This window comes from Aquarana catesbeiana, linkage group LG03, assembly GCF_042186555.1.
Source record: "Aquarana catesbeiana isolate 2022-GZ linkage group LG03, ASM4218655v1, whole genome shotgun sequence".
Lineage (NCBI taxonomy): Eukaryota > Metazoa > Chordata > Amphibia > Anura > Ranidae > Aquarana > Aquarana catesbeiana.
This window is the reverse complement of record NC_133326.1, coordinates 112,438,988-112,453,148: the sequence shown is the minus strand read 5'-3', so window position 1 is coordinate 112,453,148 and position 14,161 is coordinate 112,438,988. Positions and strand designations below refer to the sequence as shown.

Here is a 14,161-nt window from a genome sequence, read left to right as displayed (position 1 = left end):
AGATGAAATGGTGTGTCAGTTGACCAGCTAGAAGTCATCTGAAAAAAGGTATGTATACGCATACGTTTTAATACATATGGGGCCTTTGTTGGGGAAGGGGTTGGGGGGGGGGGGGGACTGGAGGTGGACTTTAAATTAAGAGGGTATGTAGATAAGGACTTTTCTTGGATTTCCTAAACAGTGACTCAGAAAATGTGAAACCTAGTGTGTCAACATAATAGCCAGTCAACTGCAATTTTCTGAAGGAGGTCTACATTGGCAGTGCTTGTATAACTGTTATGGCGTGTTTGCTTTGTGTTTAAATCGGTGCTCTTATTTCCAAAGTACTTCTGCATTTTTATTCGCTTTTTTTATCTGCTTTCCCCTAACCATTTGCTGCCAGCACCTCCCAAATGCTTCGGACACTCTTTGGGGAGATATCAGGAAACAGATGGAGCAGGTATTCTAGTAGTTTAGAAAAATGCCATGTAAGGAAAACTTGTCTTGCTTATGATTTGGAGGATTAATGCAAAAAAATTGTTTTATTGGCTTAATTTGTTTGAACACTTACAGATGTAGTTTTACAGAATGTAAAACATCTACTGAGGGGCATTTATCAAAGCTGGAGCAGCTGTGCATGGCAACCAATCAGTGTCTACTTTCGGCTTGTTCAGTTATGCATTAAAAATTAATAGAAGCTGATTGTTGCCATGCACAGCTGCCGCATGCGATGCTACAGATTCTGGCTGCTCCAGTTTTGATAAATTCCCCTCACTGTCCAGAATGAACATGCAAAAATGAAAGTGTTTCCCATACCAACCAGTTAGACTCCCTAGTTTTATTTTCACCTCTGTTGCAGGCAAAAAATGTCTTTTAAAATTGATTCACAATTTATCCACGATACATTTCACCAAAGTTTTCAATTTAGTGCGACTTTGTTATGACTTTGGCTTTGACCAATGTGATCGTTTTGTTTGTGCTCTACAAAGTCGCCAGACGTGCAGAATGGAAAAATTAATTTAGTTTAGTTTAATTTAGCTATATTTAGCTTTATTTTAACGAATTCCAAATTTGCAGAAAGGTCTGAATTCTGTGTAAAGGAAAAATGGTTGTTAAGGAGCGGGCCTGAAAGCCTGCGGGTGTGTCCCTACAACCGATGACTCGTCACCTGTCAGCGGGCTTCCCCACTGACAACTGAATGTAAGAAAAAGTGTGGAAAATGAAAAATAAGCAAAAAAAAAGTGTGGTGCCCCCCCCCCCCCCAAATGAATATGGTGCATTGCATATGGTGCCCCCCCCCTGGTTCTGGTATGGATTGTAAGCGGAACCCCATGCCAAAATGTAAAAAAACAAACTGTCGTGCCCCCCCCCCCCCCAAAATCCATACCAGACCCTTATCCAAGCATGCAGCCAGCAGGTCAGGAAAGGGGCCATGCCAGGCCACATGCCCCCCCCAAAGCACCTTGTCTCCATGTCAATGGGGTCAAGGGCCTCTTCCCCACAACCCTGGCTGGTGTTTGTGTGGGTCTGCGGGCCTGAGGCTTATCAGAATCTGGAAGCCCCCTTTTAACAGGGGGGCTCCCAAATCTGAAAGCCCCCTTTTTAACAAAAAGTGTAAAACGTAGATAAAAACACAACACAAGTCTTTAACAATTACTTTATTAATAAATTTTAAAAAAATCCCCCCCGGTGTAGATTCATTATCAGTCACGACCCCAACCGCCGACCCAAAAAAAGCAAAAAAAAAAAAAAACCCTCTGGTTCCGCGGTCTGACGGCTCTTAAATAACTAAGATGTGCGGTCAGCCAGTGACATGACTGGATGGCACCGCCCCCTTGTGACGTCATCAACCGAGGGCATGCTGGGTCAGTGATGTCACAAGGGGTGGTCCTGCCCCTTAGTTAATTGAGGAACTGACAGGCGTTGGAGCTGGCAGACTTTTTATTTTTTTGGGGGGGTCAGCGATTATTTTTAGTTTTTAAATAAAGGAATTTTCAAAAACTGTTTACTGTCATTTTTTACAATACAATTTTTTTTTCTTTGGTGAATGAGTAGGAATACTGCTTACCCCATACTCATTCACATAGGGGGGGGCGTGATCTGGGGGCCCCCTTGTTAAAGGGGGCTTTCAGATCCCGATAAGCCCCCACCCGCAGACCCCCACAACCACTGGCCAGGGTTATGGGGGCAAGGCGCTTTTGGGGGATGTGGCCTGGTATGGGAGGGGGGGGTCGCTCGCTCATCCCCCACACAACCACCCTCCTCCATTTTCTGACCTGCCGGGCTGCATCGTATGGATTTTGGGGGGGACCCCCGCATGGTTTTATTTATTATTTTATTTTGTTCCCCTTAAAATCCATACCAGACCCAGCATCCCCCCCCCCCCCTTTTCTTTTTCAGCTGATAAGTCGTCGGTTGTTAAAGTGGTTGTTAAGCTACTTTATAAACTACACACAATCCCCTCTGTTATAAAGCCTCATATGCTGCAGTGTATGTACTTTGTAAAAAAGAGGCCTATTTCTACCTGAATTCACAGCGATGACCAGTGGTCATGTGACTCCTTGAGGCTCCCTCTCTCGATCCGACAGCTAGAGTGGGAGGGACCAAGGTTCCCCCGCTGAAGTCGGTCGGGAGGAGAGGGAGAGAGAGCCGAGACGTCAGCTGGGGAGGAGGGGAGCCTCGAGGAGTCACGTGACCACAGAGCAGCGCTGTAAATTCAGGTAGAAATGGGCATGTTTTTTTACAAAGAACATACACTGCAGCATATGGGGCTTTATAACTCAGGAGATTGTGTGTAGTTTATAAAGGTATTTCAGCAGCAGGAGGGGGGTGGTATTGGTGTAAGAGCTGACAGGCAGGGAGGGGAGGGGGCGACGAGGACACAGACTGAGAGCTGAGCGGAGGCAGGTAAACTGACCACAGAGGCTCAGCAACCTTAATATACCATGGTCAGTTTACAGAGGGGAGGTATAGCCAGGCAGGATCTGCCAGGTATTTCAGGTGATACGGGGGGCCAAATACACAGAACAAGCACTATGCTGTATAACATGCTTTAAAGGGACCGGATCATTTTTTTTTGGTTAACAAACACTTTAAAGAGGAACTGCAGTCTGCTCACATAATTTGTAATAAACATCTTTGCCATTCTGAAGCTTCCCTTCAACCACTTTGCATTTTATTTTATATATACTGTGATTCTGTACTTGCTAAATATGCTGCAGAAATCTCCCTCCACTAAGTCTGGCTGCATCCATTTTAACTGTGGGCAGCTAAAGCTGCTGCCTGTTCACTTCCTGGATTTACACATGCACACAGAGGCACACCTCCAGCTCTGCAGCTCTGATTGGCCCTCTTATGACTCATCCCCCCTCTCTTCCTGGCAAACTCTCACGAGAGAGAGTTGTGCATGATTTCATAAGCCTAGGCTAATGACCAGACAAGAAGCAGGAAGTGGGCTGTATAAGGTATTTACTGGCAGATAAAAAATGTTTTACTATCCAAAGTTAAAACAATAAGGGCAGTAGATTTAATAGATGGAAAGTTGAAAAAATGACTGAAAGTCCATTTTAAGGACACAGCAGGTTTCTTTGTACCCACCAAGTGTTTACGCTGTTCTGTCATAATGCATGTGCGAAAAGAAAGATTACACATTCTTTGTAATAGGTAGAAAGAGAGCTACTGTTTGTATGCTTTGATTATACTTTGTATTGGAATTCCCGGAATGGATCTACTTTATCCGAGTTATTTTGTATATCCAATTTGATTTGTACGAATGTACCTCTTTTTTCTGCTCTTTGATATTAATAAAGCGTTTGGATTTAAGGAAAAAAAAAAGACACGGCAGGCCAGTTTCCCGGCCCACTCCTTAACAACCAACTATTCTTCACACAGAATTCAAATTGGTCGATCAATTTTCGACTGGTTCAAATCGTTCTGAAAGCTTGGAATTCGTTAGAAAATAAAGAAACCCATACAAAACTTTATTTTTTATTGCCGGCATTCTTTTCACAAGTCGAACGTATATCATGCAGGTGCAACTTTTTATGTGACTTTTGAGGGTTTACATTAAAGTCTATGGCCCTCAAGTCACATGAAAGTCAGACCAAAGTAGTGCAGGAACTACTTTAAAGTCCCTGCCACTTTAAGTCGCACAGATATGAATGGTACTCATTGGGAAAGATGGGGGGCGACTTGTCTAATGCAACTTTGGGGTCCAAAGTTGCACAAGTGTGAATGCTTTTCTTGGTAAAGCACATGACATTTTTCAAAGAAGCAGTAAATTAGTGTGCAAGTATAAAAAGAAAAAAAACATTGCCCTAAGAAACAGGTTTTCCCTTTGACACTGGACAAACCTTTCAAGATCAGTCCATCCAAGCTTATATTGCACGAATAATCTGCATATGGATAGTAGAAAAAAATAACAGGAGATAACAGATACATTTTCTTCACAATTCCACGTTTGGACTTATGTGAAACAGGTTATCAACACAGTATTGGAAAATATTACTCCTCTTTCTATTGTATCGTAATGATTTTTCCATGCTGTTATCTTCTGTGATTATCAGCCCTTGTCTGTACCATTGTTTAAGTGTAATACATACGTGCATGAAGTCAAGTTGCATAAATGTTTATTAAGGGGTGATAAACTGTATTATCAATGTAAACCACATGTATATAGTGATGATTAACGTCGTGAAGCACATGAATTATGAATGTTTAAAAGCAATATAAGCCCTCCTATCTGCACCTTCATAAGGTATACATCGATCATGGAGTTTCTTGGTGCCGTGTGTTGTCCCATACACACGGCCTTTATTTGAGTAAACCTGCACATTCATGTGTCAGCAGTTTCTGTATGTGTTCAAACATGAGACATGCCCCATGGCACTGCACAGGTTAATGCATGACTACTGTCTTTACTTTTAACAACTGATACTTTCCTCACATCCCCCAATCACTGGGTTTCGAAGTCTAGTGTTCTGCAGGTTAAAGCTATATAGTAAATAGATCTGAAATAGACACAAGAAGGCAGAGCAATGAAGGGGAAGGGATGTGTTTCTTCACATCTAAAATTTGTGATGAGATACAGGATAAATAGCAAGCCATCAATTGGATGCTGTGTGACCTGCAACAAGAAATTGCCTGTCCCTTTTAGTGTAACATGTGAGACAACCATTTCAAGGTAAGGCAAAAAAACAACACAGAACATACTACAGTAATACCTAGCTAATCTAACAAAAATATTTGAACATGTACAATGCCATTTTTTTCCAAAAAATTATCTCATTTGTAAAAAGAACACAGGTCTAATGTTTGGAAGTACACTTTTATTATCACATAGTTTGGGTTATCCTGCAGCCTTAAGATGGTTCAGGGCTCATTCACATGTGAAGCTAACATGCTTGACAGGTAGCGAGCTGGCGATTATAGGATGATGATCTGCTAGTGCCCCCTCTATCCTAATTCAAACTGACCACACCAAGCAGTCCATAATTAGTTTGGCTACCATGCCCCCACCCAGCCCTTTTGTGTTGATTGATAGTGGCTTCTGCTGGAAGCCGCTATTAATAAACAGCAGGGCTGGGCGGGGGTGTTCAAATGGGCTACAGGACATACAGGCATGCTGTGCATAGACACAGCGTCCTGTAACTCCATGCAGGAAGGAGGTGCTGCCGTGTGTGATGTATGTTTGTCAGACATGCCCTTCTGCAATGGGGAACAGTGAAGAATGGAGGCTGTGCGGTCATGTGGCCGCTATTTAAAGCATGGCTTTAACCTTTTTGCTGCTAGGTCCATATGACGTACGGACCTACAGCACTGCTTCCAGCTGACCAGGTCTGTACGCTATATGGACCCGCATTCCTCCTCTGCTTTATGCTCATGGTCACTTAAGTGAACCATGAACTTATAACACAATTGTTCACCAAACTAATAGCTCTGATCAGCGCCTGATAAGCTACTGATCAGAGCAATTTACCTAAAATGTGACCCCCCAGCGCCGCTTCTCTGCACTATGTCTCCCGCTTCTCCACCTGCCCTTGCTGTCATTTAAAATGCCCCCTCTGCTTGCTTTCTGCCCCCTTTTAGTGCCCCCCGCCTCCCTAATGTCTAGGCACCACCTCCCTGAACCTGCTAGCTGGCTCTCCCTCCTCCCCCTACCGCCGACTTTCTGTGCATGCACAGAGGGATTAATAAAAGAAAAAAAAACGTATACCCCTCACCGGATTTCCAACCCCCCCTTCCCCTTCAGTGTCTCCCACCTCCCTGATGTCCATGCGCCCCCTCCCTGAATTTGCTCTCCTTCCTCCCCCTCCTGCCGGCTGCAGCTGCTGACATGTCTGTCAGCATGGAGCAGTCGTTGACAGATCTGTCAGGATGGAGCGCTGGAGCTGGTAAACATGTGTTTACCAGCCCCCTTCCTTTCCTGAAAGAATAGTCAGTGATCATTACCGATCGCACACTGTGTACTTTGTTCAATTTTATGAATTAATAGGAGTCTATACAGATTCCTATTCATTCATATACAGTGCAGCTCAAGTTTCATAGAAAGGCACTGTCTTCAGTCTCTTTCTCTGTTTCAAAAAAGAGACAGCGGTCCAAAGCCCCGCCCCCTTTTTTTTTTACCTGTATAAAAAAATTATCCAGATTTTACCAACAAATGCGCCGCAGAGGCACTGTGGGAGACTTGGAGGCACCGCAGAAGGTTGTAGGAGGGCACTAAGGAAAAAGAAAAATAAGTAAATAACAGTTGATATGGGTGGTAAACTTGATGCAGTGGTTAATCAATTCCAGCCTATAGGTGCGCTCCTCTTAGTGCAAGTGTCTATTTACCCAATAGTGACAGTCTAAATAATAGTGACTATGCACGCCACAGTGTCCTCCACTGGTCACTCTATGCGCTCACCTCACAAGATAAAAAAAGAACAAGGAGACCCACCATAGGGTCCAATGGCACCTTCCCCTAATGCCCCGTACACACGAGCGGAATGTTCGACAGAAAAAGTCAGACGGGAGCTTTTCATCCTATATTCCGATCGTGTGCATGCCTCATGGGACTTTTTACGTCGAAAATTCTGACGGACCTAGAAAGAGAACATGTTCTAAATATTTACGACGGAACCAATTCCTATTGGGAAAACGGCTCTTCTGTATGCTGTTCCGAAATACCAAAAACAACGCATGCTCTGAAGCAAGTATGAGATGGAAGGTATTGGCTACTGGCTATTGAACTTCCTTTTTCTAGTCCCGTCTTACGTGTTGTACGTCACCGCGTTCTTGACGGATGGACTTTGGTGTGATCGTGTGTATGCAAGACAGTTTCAGCGGATTTCCATCTGAAAAACGTCAGAGTTTATTCCGACGGGAAAACCGGTCGTGTGTACAGGGCATTATGGGTATATATCCAGCAATCTGCCGTTCCTCTATCTGTATAAGGACTCTCAGTCTCTCAAATGGCGTTTCTCATAAGTGGATATCATAAGGGTAGGAAAGAACTTGACATAGTGTTTATCGTTTAAAAACACTATCTTTAATAAAACAGTAAACACCTTACATTTACAGATGCACTATTCCTGGTGCACACAGGTGAATCGCTTGTATGGTTAGGGTAGGAAATCCCTGGATCACTGAAACATCCACAGATCCTCGTCCCCGTGTCCCCAGCGGCTCGTTCTCTGCTTCCTGATTGTATGCCTTGACGCGTTTCGTCACTACATCCGTGACTATATGTAGAGGTCTGTTGGAGGTATGGGGGGTGCTATTGGAGGCTCTGCAGCAAGTTGGGGGGCTGGGGGCACTTTGGGAGGTAAGGGGGATCTGCAGCCGGCTGAAGGCCCAGGAGGGAGGAGGGCACGGCCTGGCTATTGAGAACCACTGGACTAGACTATGGACTTTGGGATTTATGGTGTGCATAGAGCAGTGCACATGACCACGACCAACATGGACTGTTCTTTCAAAACAGAAGGAAGTGAGGGGGAAAAAAAGAAGAGGTTCAGAAGCTCACAGAGGAGGCAGAAAAATACAGCAAGAAATTATTTCATGAAAAATAGATTACTGGACCATTAAGTAGTGGATGTGTATGGATTATCTTTGGAAAATAAGGATATCATTTAGTGTCACTTTATTCAAAATATTACTGCTCTTGATTTTATACACCAATACATGTGAAAGGCCACTTTTCATAACATCTGGAGGTCTGCTGCTGTCTGCCTGTTTTCAAAGACATACAGCCTGCCAGATAAGTTATTTGCAGGATATCTGAGACTGTGAGATGGTTTCCCCACAACTGATGAACAAACTCCTTGCACGCACCAACCCTACAGAAGTGTGCGTGTGCTGGAGGGGGATGTGTTTTTCACAGTGTTTCTTCAGGGATTCATCCATTGAAGTCCTATTTCTGGCTGAGAGAGAATAATGCATAATAAGCTCTCCACAGACGCAATTAGATTAACATTGCCTAGGCCGGGGTTGACAGAGTTCATGTCTCAATGCGTGCGCTGCTTTCCAACTCGCATACTGTCACGGAGGTATAATACAACAGTTCATCCCCCAGGAGATGGGAGTTCTTCCATCAGCACGAGATGAGAACAAGTAATCGTAGCCCATGTACACTATCACAGCACTATACCTTTTCTGTGCACATGAGATTGATGACTTTGTTACGTGTACAAGCTTAAAGAAAAGCCCTGTGGGATGTGAAAAAAAACAAGGGGGTTCATAAATAATTTTTTTTGTGATGCTTGGAATTCTATCTCTCCACTTATGTGGCAAGTATTTAAACCACTATCTCCAGAAATAAAATGTATGCATACAATATGTGTTAATAATAAACTGAAACAGATGTGTGCAATTCATGTTGCAATAAAACACGTTTGAAAGAAATAGGCGAGAAGATGTGAATTTTGCTACGCACTGAAGCTATTTTATCAATTGGGGTACTTGCACATGATACTGATGTTTGAACATCTGATTCCTGGCAGAAAAAATCTGCATAAAAATGGAAGGATGGACTGTATAAGTGCATGTATTCGCACAATTCTGTATATACACGTACATGTGTGTAAAAATTCTTCTAGCATTTCTTGAGCTGTCGAGCGTGCGTGTAAATACTGTCCAGCAATGCAGATTTTTTTTTTTTTTTTTTACTGATCTATACGCAGCACAAGTTTACATGCCTAATATAACAGTGAGCTGTATTTAGATCAGAAAAAAGCCTAAATTTAAAAAAAAAAAAAAAAAAAACGCTTTTAGGCGTCCATGTGCAACAGGCATTTAATAATCCGCTTTCTAGAACAGGAATTGGTTGATAAATATACTGATCTACTATGTATTCTTGCTGCAAGTGCTAACTAGTTTATAAAACAAAACTGCACTAAAAACCTTGTACGCTCACTTTCTAGCCACTTTAACCATTTGCTGACCGGGCCATTATTATTATACAGGATTTATTTAGCGACAACAGTTTGCGCAGCGCTTTACAACATGAGGCCAGGCAGTACAGTTACAATACAATTCAGTACAGCAGGAATCAGAGAGCCCTGCTCATTGGAGCTTACAATCCAGGAGATAGACATTTGACGTCCTGGACAGCAAATGGAATATCAGGCTTATGGCTGTAGCAAAATGCCATCACTCCGGTATTGTTTTTTTAAGCCGGCAATTCTCTACAAGATCAAAGTGGTCAGAGTGGCACTCCTCATGCTGTTTCCCTGGCTTACCTGACCGATGGGTGAAGCCTGGGACCCATCCGGTGCCATCGATGGCTTGCATTCGAGATCAATGAAGGCAAAATGGCCTCTGCTCATCTCTATGGCCTTGGAGGACCAGAGCAGCAACATGATGTCACTTCCAGTTCCTCCGGCATGTAAACAAGGCTTTTTTTTTTTTTCAAATATTTTATTTAGTTAGTCAAAAGACATGAACCATGGCATCAGAACACATTGGAGAAGTACAGTGGTATAGAGAACAGTAAACAGTGTAATATATGAGATTGTAATACCGAACAAAAGACATTATACGTAATGTCCCCATTGATTCACGTATCCCCGGCTAAAGGACCAAAGAAGCATGACTTCATGCCTTCACAAAAGTGAAATAGAATACTGCCGGGGAATAAATTGCTGAACAAGACAAGTCCATGGAACCTGCCTAAATCATTTTCCAATTTTCTATATCCGAGAAGAAATGATAGAACCGTATAAATATGGCGACAAAGAAAAGGAACAGAGGAATTGAGAGATTAGGAGCAGGCTAGAAATGAAAGGAAAAGAGAACACAGAAAGAAAAGGAGAGGGGGGGGGGGGAGAAAGGTTCAAGAGGGTAGTAGCCGGAATATGGAGAGCCGGAGTGAATGGAGCGGGGAAATGTAAAGTTGTGAACGCACTGTTAACAGAACACGTAATCTGTGTCATCAAAATACAGACTTCACCCATATATGTGTCAGGACAAATTTAGTCTACGGTGTCGCTTTCAAACAGGGCCTGTCCCTCATCAGAGAAGATGAACATTTTCCATAATGTCCATGTTTTAGAGTAGCGTTCATGTTGGTGATGGGCTGTAAGAATAAGATCCTTCCATTTTTTTATTTCCTCTACTTTTTTGAGCCATAGACCTATGGTCAGATGCTGCGCAGAAGATGATGAATAACTTTTTTTTGTTGTAAATCTTTCCTGGCATATTAGAGGCGTAAAAGTAAGAAGAAAACAGGGGTCATCAGGGATTGGACATTACGTAAATTTTTGGGCAATGAGGCTGATTTTCTTCCAGGACTGCTCGAGTTTGGGACAAGTCCAAAAGATGTGGAGAATTGTTCCCTGGTCCTCCCGGCATCTCCAGCAGCGATCTAGTAAACAACGCTTTTTTAAAAAAAAGCAAAAGATCAAAAAATTAAGTTTAAACCCCAGATCTCTCCATAAAGAGGACCTGTCATGTTGTATTGCTATGTCATGTCATGGGACAATCGTGGCAAACTGTGTCTTCACAAACTGCATAAAGCTTGTGACAAATGTGCATAGAGCAGCCGATTCAAGTGAATGGGTGCCTTATGTGACACGCAGAATCACATGAAACTCACATGTCAAAATCACGGTTATGTGAACAGGGCCCAAATTGTTTATGGTTTATGGTTCTTATTAATGAAATAGTCCTGAGTCACCACCAATGAAAACAGATTAAAATTGATCGCCATTTAATAAGAAAAGAGTTGCCATTGTTGGCCTAATTCTGAAAAGATTAGTTGCCTGGCCCTTTCTGGATTCGACACTTTTGAATCCCCCGAAGTAAGCATACTGTAAATGGGTGCCAGAAATATGTGAGAATTCCTTCTCTATACTTTTGAGTTAGCAGTTCAAAGCCAAAGCAGTAGCATGACTGCCAGGGAACAAATGTTCTCAAAGGGAGAGTCAGCAATGGCTACATAATTCTCTTGACATGAGGCCTGCTTTTTTGAATATAGATTTGACCTACAGAATGACTCTGCTCCCTGCTTACCATTCAATGGAAACCTGTCATAGGAGAAACCTGTAGGCTGCGATTGCTGACCACCTCCTGAAAATGCTAATTTTCTAGTTTCAGTATTTCATGGGTCACTGACTTGGAACAAGTATGTAATGAAGAAAGATAGAACTGATGGCCTCCCTACTTGTTTCAGGCCAGTGGATGAAGTCATTAGATAAACATGACAACCAGGAAGGTTTGTATTTTCAGGAGGAGACGTCCCCAATAGCATGGTACAGATTAATGTTGTATTCACAGTTTCAGCATCACCTTCTCTCTGATTTCATTGCTGCCTTGCCCACACTTTGAAACTTTAGACTCTTAACAAATGATGAACAATGCTTAACAGTACAGCTGCTCGATATCTGTCATCAGCCTTGTTGAGGAATATACAGTCTAAAAACCCTTTGTGGGTATTTATGGTGTTCATATTACAGAAAATGATTGCATCCCAGCAGCAGACTACATTGGAAACGTTTGCTTTCTGTGGTTCCAGAGCACACAGTGTGACTCAGCATATGACCTTACCACAGGTCTCCTAAGGACACTGGCTAGACTCTATTTGGTGCTGTGATTTGCTTTAGGAGATCTGTGTGTGAAGAGCATAGAGAACTGAGCACAATGTGTAAGCAGACATACTTTCAAGTCATGTAAATAAACATCTTGAGGACATACCGTGCTAATTACAGACTCTCACGGAAACCGTTTTATAAGGATTTTTTTTTTTAATGCTCCCCTCAAACACTGTGCCTTCCAAATCATCCTTTTTATTGATTAGGTATCATAGCCATCCACTAAAAAAATGTCTTTTTAGCTGATCATGGCAAGTTTTGCATGTCCTCTTTAATGCCATTTTGTAGAATGTTATGTGCTACTTTTTTTTTCTTTATGCAGGGTCTTCAAGCAGCCGCTATCCAAACCAAGTGACCCCCAAGAAGAATGGACCCAAGAATGGACAGCTTAAAGCTAGAGATGATGAGTGCTTTGGAGAAGAGTTGGATGAAATTCCAGGCACAGATTTTGATTTTGAGGGGAACCTTGCTCTTTTTGATAAAGCAGCTGTATTTGAGCAGATAGACACCCATGAAAGACGAGGGGGTGGAGGAGGAGCTAGGTCACGAGGTACACCTAGTGAAAGACCTCCAAATTACAGACATGACGAGAACATACTCGAGTCTGATCCAATTGTATATAGAAGGATTGTTGTACCACATCCTGGTGGAATGGAATACTGTACAGGTAAGAGAACTGAGATGTATAGTAGTCTCCTTCAGCATTAAATGCTTTAAACTGGCAAGTTTCTGCCAACATAAAATTATACTCTGTATCAGTAAATGTCAATTTACAAAGTATATTGGCTTTGAAATTGCCCAGGGGGCAGCTGGTAAAATGCGTTATATGTAAAAATGTCAGACACTACAGACTTAAAAGCTAATACACCTTTTAAGAAAATAATAAATGCACATATTTATGAAGAAAAAAAATGTTAATTTATTATTTTTTCCATCTGGAAAGCATTTCACCCGTGGTCAGAAGATCACAGTGCAATGCCCGGCTCCTGCAGACTCTCAGTAGCAGACAGTTACTGGAGAGCATGAAGATCAATCAAGTACGAGAGTGCTCTCCAATGACCTCACAGATAATTGAGAACTACAAGTCGTCTGCTGTGAATGAATGACATGGATGTGTGGGCGGAGTCTAACACAGTCGCACTGTTTTTAAACTGTGTAGGTAAAGACCTGAACATGTTGCAGGGGACACTCAAGAACTGCTTTAGTGCACCATAACCTTTAGGCCGGGTTCACACTGGTACGTCACGACGGTCATACGACTGTGGATCCGACTTTGCCCTGCGATTTGAAGTCCGACTTCAATGAACGGGGATCCGACTTTGATCCTGTTAATGCAGTTACTTTGTGTCTGGTATGAATCTTTAGGGGAAACTCCAAGCCAAAATTAACAAACAAAAAAAAAAACCCGCCATGGGTCCCCCCTTTAAGAGCATACCAGGCCCTTCGGTCTGCTATGGATTTTAAGGGGAACCCCCACGTCGTGGGGTCCCCTCCACAATCCATACCAGACCCTTTTCCAGGCATGCAGCCCGGCAGGTCAGGAAAGGGGGTGGGGATGAGCGAGGGCCCCACCCCTGTTTCTGAACCATACCAGGCCACATGCCCTCAACATGGGGGCGTGGGTGCTTTGGGCAGGGGGGCCTTGCGCCCTCCCAAGGCAGATATCTTCAATAAATGCACAGGTTTACATTGAAATTTTGGACACTTTTCTTATTCCATCTATTGAAAGGATGTTTGGGGATGATGAAATCATTTATCAAGATGATAATGCATCTTGCCATAGAGCAAAAACTGAAAAAATTCCTTGAAGAAAGACACATAGGGTCAATGTCATGGCCTGCAAACAGTCCGGATCTCAATCCAATTGAAAATCTGTGGTGGAAGTTAAAGAACATGGTCCATGACAAGGCTCCAACCTGCAAAGATGATTTGACAAGAGCAATCAGAGAAGGCTGGAGCCAGATTGATGAAGAGTACTGTTTATCACTCATTAAGTCAATGCCTCAGAGACTACAAGCTGTTATAAAAGCCAGAGGTGGTGCAACAAAGTACTAGTGATGTGTTGGAGTGTTATTTTGTTTTTGTTTTTCATGATTCCATATTTTTTTCCTCAGAGT

General features: G+C 42.7%; 1 protein-coding gene across 4 annotated transcripts in view; it reads left to right on the top strand.

Annotated features, from left to right (window-relative positions):
- The window catches only part of EDC3 (enhancer of mRNA decapping 3), a 105,066-nt gene that overhangs the window by 46,945 nt on the left and 43,960 nt on the right, over positions 1-14,161 (top strand). For 3 of the 4 annotated variants that reach the window (XM_073619008.1, XM_073619006.1, XM_073619010.1), the window contains exons 4-5: positions 383-439; positions 12,367-12,711. In XM_073619008.1, coding sequence (XP_073475109.1) covers positions 383-439; positions 12,367-12,711 — 402 coding nt within the window. The remainder of the gene's footprint in view (positions 1-382; positions 440-12,366; positions 12,712-14,161) is intronic. The other variant, XM_073619009.1, reaches the window with a different exon arrangement.